Raw genomic sequence first — 6184 nt, forward strand, 5'->3', positions numbered from 1 at the left:
GGTTAAATATTCTTATCTAGGTTCTCCAGAGCTAGTTTTTGTAAGCCATGTAATACATCCTTGCCACTTTTATGTCCGGAAGTATTCACAAATTAAAGATGCAACAGTACTGGAAAAGAAGGTCGATCAGTTTTGCAATAAGAGTTTACACCTTGATCCTTCAGACCTTTTGGAGCTAGGTAATAAAATATTACTCCAAGCTAAAATATCAAGTTTATGTAAATATTATATACTATTTGGCCAACCCTTATAGGCTAACCCTTATAGACCTTTTATAATACGGATTTGTTCCAGAAGCATGAAAGTTTTATAAGAGGGGTGCCTGGATGGCTTAGTCAGTTGAGTGTCTGACTCTTGATTTCAGCTCAGGTCAGGATCTCACAGTCTGTGTGATCGAGCCCTGTGTCAGGCTCTGCGTTGACAGTGCAGAGCCTGCTTGGGTTTCTCTCTCCCTCTCTTTCTGCCCCTCTGCTATTTGTGCTCTCTTTGGCTCTCTCTCAAAATAAACTTAAAAGTTTTGTAGTGATATAATTTTATTTAGGTAAGTTAGCTAAATATTGACTGCTGAGTGAAGTATATATAAAACCTCAATTACAGAGTGAAAGGAGTTATTTTTTTAAATTACAAAGCCCGTCGCAGGTTATGTAGTTTGCTTCCCTGTCTCCAGGGAAAATTGGCCTCTAACACGATTCCTTGTACTGTGGCTATTAGTCCCTTGCTGTCCACATGTGAATATTGAGGATGTCATTAAGCACTTAAATGAGATGCAGGAGAACACCGGTACCTGTTTCCTAGGACCCACAGAGGGTAGTATATTTTGAGGGTACCCACACTGAGGGTTTGTGTAATTTGCCATAATTTAGGGTCTTATTGCAGATGTTTTCCTTATAATACATTGACTAAATTTGATTATAATAAGACGAAGCTATTATTTGTTTGATTTACTAACAGAGTGAGAAAACCATCTATTAATAGCAATCAATGCCTATGTATAATACCAAAAAGTATTACCTGTTTAGTTATATAGTACTTTAAAAGTGTGACTAACTCTCAGCTTATCTGTGTAGCTTCTCAGAATATTCAAAAATTAGGATTATCGTATACTTCTGACAAAAATTAATAGTAATTTTTAACTTTAGATAACTTTTAACTGTTAAGTATCTAAGAAGAAAGAAATGTTGTATTAAACTTAACTTTTATGGCTACAAGTAATTCTCTAAAATTTAATACATGTCCGAAAGAGTTCAGCTTAGATTCAGAAAATTTTCTAAAAAAGCAAAAACTCATTCATTGTTTTCAATTAAGGACAATTATTATTTCAAGGCAAATAAATTTGCATGACTTAAGTACCTATATTTTGAGTAATGAGTGATAAGGGAAGAAATGTGAAATGATACTTCAGGAGGATATCCTTTTGTTCCTTTTTCCTACATATGCTCTTCACTGCAAAGGACAACAAATGTCTTCGATAGTCTTTTTTTTTTTTTTTTTCCCAACATTTTTTTATTTATTTTTGGGACAGAGAGAGACAGAGCATGAACGGGGGAGGGGCAGAGAGAGAGGGAGACACAGAATCGGAAACAGGCTCCAGGCTCCGAGCCATCAGCCCAGAGCCTGACGCGGGGCTCGAACTCACGGACCGCGAGATCGTGACCTGGCTGAAGTCGGACGCTTAACCGACTGCACCATCCAGGCGCCCCATTAGTCTTTTAACTTACCTATCAAAAAAGAATGGTTTGGGGCTCCTGGATGGCTCAGTCAGTTAAGTGTCTAACTCCTGATTTCGGCTCAGGTCATGATCTCATGGTTCGGGAGTTCGAGCCCCACATCAGGCTCTGCACTAGTGCAGGGATTTTCTCTCTCTCTCCCTCTCTCCCTCTCTCCCTCTCTCCCTCTCTCCCTCTCTCCCTCTCTCCCTCTCTCCCTCTCTCCCTCTCTCCCTCTCATGCATGTGCCTTATCTTTCTCTCTCTGAAAGTAAATGAATAAATAAACTTAAAAGAATGGTTTAATAGTGTATAGTTTAAAACTAAGAATAATTGGTTATGTAGTATATCGACATAAGAGAAACGTTGATGATAATCTTTAAGCCAAAATAATTGGTTACGTGGTACATCGACATAAGAGAAAGGTTGATGATAATCTTTAGGCCAAATAAACATTTTGGTTAGAACTAAAATTAAAAGGTTGCCCTAATGTGCCTCTCAACTATCCTATTTTTATTAGCATGTCCAAAGGGGATTATACAGGATCCCTCTGTATATAATCAGTGGTCAGATCTACCAGTTTATCTCCGATAGGTAACTTAGTTGTTAAGAGGATGGACTCTAAGACTACCTGGATTCTCCTCCTACCTCTTTGCCACCATCTCCGTAGGGTTGTCGTGTGGAGTAAGTAAATCCAAACGTAATGTACTGAGAACATCACTGAGATCATAGTGAGCATTCAGATTCAGGCCTCCTTCTTTCTTGACCTTTTTTCCTGGTTATTAATTTGTAATTCATCTGATCTCTCCCTAAGGTCTTCCTCTGCTGCTATGTCCTTGGTTCATCTTACCCTTCTCTGAACTCCCAGTGTGTATTTAATTTTGGCATGTCACATACTACCTTTCATTGTTTCTTTACTTTCATTCCTCTTTATCAAGAGAAGGTAATTGTTTCTTCCTTTATGCTCCCAAAGTATTTTACAGATTTCAGCATTTATATATCTGTACATCTATGTGTGCACACGCATGGATAGAAAATTTTTATTGTTGTAAGTACAGTCATTTGCCCATCTTTTTTTCTTTCTTGAGCTTCTTGATGGCAGGATGGTCTCATTCATCTTTGGTATAGTTCATAAAACATAGGTCTTCAATAAGAGACTGCTAACCTTGTTTTTAGCTCCCTATTTAGCTATATAACAGAAACTGTCACAGTATACTACCTTTATTTTTTTCATAGCACCTGACATGTATATGTCCTCAGTAAATAAATCAATTAAGATTTCTTCGTGATGAAACTGATATATGTGTTCGTAAGTTAGAGCTTATTAGGTATTTTTCTCCATAAATACTGATAATGATTTGTCTTCCTCATTATTTAGGTGCAAGAATATTTGTCAACAGTATTGAAAATGGAATGTGGTGTCGAGGAACTATCACTGAATTAATTCCAATAGAAAGTGAAAATAGAAAATTTTGTAGTCCAACCAAATTCTCAGTCCGTGAAGTTGCACTAATACAAATATTCATGGTAGATTTTGGAAATTCTGAAGTCCTAATTGTTACGGGGTATGATGTTTTATAGTTGTTACATGTTTCTGGCCTGTTGATCATGGGGGTGGGATACTAAAGAATAAAGGAAATTGAAAATGGGGATAGAGAGGAGTAATTTATCATTCTTCACTTCTAAGGCATATAATTTGGCTCTATAATTTGTTTTACTAATTACTAAATTAGTGAAGTATTATCATTTATCAATATTACTAGGTGAGGAGCCAGTAAAAGGAGATTTTTGGTGTAACCCAAACTTAAGTACTTTTCTGTGTTGCTTCAAAACAGGGAATGATGCACACAAGTATTTCCTTTAAATAAAGTATTACAATTAGCTGCAGGATGACTCAGTAAAATTTTAAATCAGACTTCTATAATTTTATCAGTGCATATTGAAGTGGCATAGTGTCTAACCGTAGGTATTCAAAAATATTTCTCTCAGTCTTCTAGGAAAATAAAACAAAAATGATAATAAAAATAAAACTGAAAATGTTTCTATAGTAAGGACCACTATTAACTATAAAATGGTCACTATCTAATGGTCATAGCTTTATAAATAAATAGATTTCTGTTTGAGGACATCATTATCTCCTTTAAATTTAAGCCAAATAGAAATATGAAAGACAATTCAGATTAAGTCAATTGAGATTTAATTCTATAGAGAAAAATCAATGTCTGTACTTATAAAAACTAGGTTAAAGCTATGCAGTAAGTATGAATCAGAATATAACTTTCTGGAAGATTCAGCTTAAGGAGACTATCCTTAGAAACGCATACCTGTTTTGACAGTAAATTATATTTTTAAAAAAAGAAATGCATACCTTTTATGGAGGAAAGCAAATTTGTGTTTCAAGTATTATTTTCAATAAATACCACTTGAATTCTTCTAGAGTTGGTGATATCCACGCAAGATCAGAACACACTGCTGAGCAGCATATAGTAATAAATGACTTATGCCTAGTTCTTAGGAAGTCTGAACCGTATATTGAAGAGCTGCTGAAAGACATCCAGCCGTTAGCACTGCCATGCTCATTGAAAGACATTGTTCCACAGAATTCGGTAAGTGAGACTTAAATTATTTCTTCTTTGGGGGCTAAATATTCCAATTTTAGCTATGTATTACCAGTCAGATTGCAAAGTGTAAGTTCGAGGCACCAATTGTCTTGTAAGTACATTTTGCATAATAAACTATCAGTGCCAGTAAAAAAGGAAATGAACTTCAGGTTCCATAATTAGAAATATTCTTAGTGGGAAATTGAGTTGAATAAGCATATATGCATGGAATGATAGATGAAATATCCAAATAAACCACTAAATTTGAGTCAGATGTGGAGAGAAAAATTTTTAAATATAGTGTAGTGTGAGTTTCCATTTCTTTACTATTTTTGTGGCACTTTTTTCCTTAGTTGTAGCCCATATCGCATATTACTTTGCAGTATTTAGGAAAAATTTCATAAATATTTAAGCATAAGTACTTGCATATTTACTTGCATTGTCTATTCCCCAGCAAGACTCAACAACTCACACAGGAATTGTGTGTAAGAATATATGTTAAACTGTTACATTATTATGAAATCTATGAAAGCAGGAGTCTGTGTCTTTGCCCATCATTGTATTCCCAGCACATAGCAGATTACCTAGCACATAGTAGGCATTCAACATATATTTGGAAGAATGAATAAATAAAAAGTAAAAGGAAATATATCACACGCGGTGTTTTCCTCAAAATGGTAAAATTGGTTTAAATTTTGTCTTTTGTAATTTTTGGCACTTTCTGAGTTGGCTTTAATTTTATAACCTTTAGAAAGAGGTTTTATTTTTTAAGAAACATGTAGCTTTTTCAAAATTTGAGCACAGTTGGCACACACAGTTACATTAGTTTCAGGTATACAACAGAGCGATTCAACAGCTCTGCTGGAGGTATCACAATTCCAGATTTCAAAATATACTACAAAGCTATACTAATCAAAATAATAATGGAACAGAATAGAGAACCCAGAAATAAGCCCATGCTTATAAGATCAATTAATCTATGACCAATGAGGCAAGGATATACAATGGGGAAAAGACCGTCTCTTCAATAAATGGTGCTGGGAAACTGGACCATTTTCTCATACCATGCACAAAAAGAAACACAAAATGAATTAAATTCCTAAATATGAGACCTGAAGCCATAAAAGTCGTAAATAAAACATAGTAATTTCTTTGACATTGGCCAGAGTACCATTTTTCTAGATATGTCTCCTCAGGCAAAGGAAACAAAAGCAAAAATAACATATTTGGAACTACACCAAAATAAAAAACTTTTGCACAATAAAGGAAGCCATGAACAAAACGAAAAGGCAGCCTGTTGAATGGGAGAAGATATTTGCAAATAATGTATCTGATAAGGGATTAATATTTAAAATCTATAAAGAACTTAACACCAGAAATGTATAGTTTTAACTCTTAAAATTTACTTTAGGTATGGTGGGGGGGACTTAAAGATTCAAAGATCAACTTAAAATTTTTTTAAATGAGTGAATACTTATCCTTACTGTTTAAGTAGCATGTACCTCCTATATTCCTAGTTAACGGAAACTCAGTTAACTGATGATTACAGATATCTTGATTGCATTACATGGCTCCCATTATACTTTCAAAATTACCTTTTGAATTTGTCATTTAAGAGAAAAAAAACTATGCAATACTTGTTTTATTTTAGAATATTTATAATCTTCGTATTAATATTCAGAGGTGAAACTAAATTCTAAAGTACAATAGCTTATGGACACCTTGAGACTGTTCATAAAATCAAAGGTCTAGGGGCACCTGGCTGGCTCAGAACATGTGACTCTTGATCTTGGGGTCGTGAGTTCAAGCCCCATATTGGGCATAGAGCTCATACACACACACACACACACACACACACACACACACACACACACACACA

General features: G+C 34.8%; 1 protein-coding gene across 2 annotated transcripts in view; it reads left to right on the forward strand.

Annotated features, from left to right (window-relative positions):
* RNF17 (ring finger protein 17) overlaps positions 1–6184 on the forward strand; it is a 113560-nt gene that overhangs the window by 38094 nt on the left and 69282 nt on the right. For both annotated transcript variants that reach the window (XM_049646682.1, XM_049646683.1), the window contains 3 exons: positions 21–179; positions 3084–3270; positions 4143–4311. In XM_049646682.1, coding sequence (XP_049502639.1) covers positions 21–179; positions 3084–3270; positions 4143–4311 — 515 coding nt within the window. The remainder of the gene's footprint in view (positions 1–20; positions 180–3083; positions 3271–4142; positions 4312–6184) is intronic.

This window comes from Panthera uncia (assembly GCF_023721935.1).
Source record: "Panthera uncia isolate 11264 chromosome A1 unlocalized genomic scaffold, Puncia_PCG_1.0 HiC_scaffold_16, whole genome shotgun sequence".
Classification (NCBI taxonomy): Eukaryota; Metazoa; Chordata; class Mammalia; order Carnivora; family Felidae; genus Panthera; species Panthera uncia.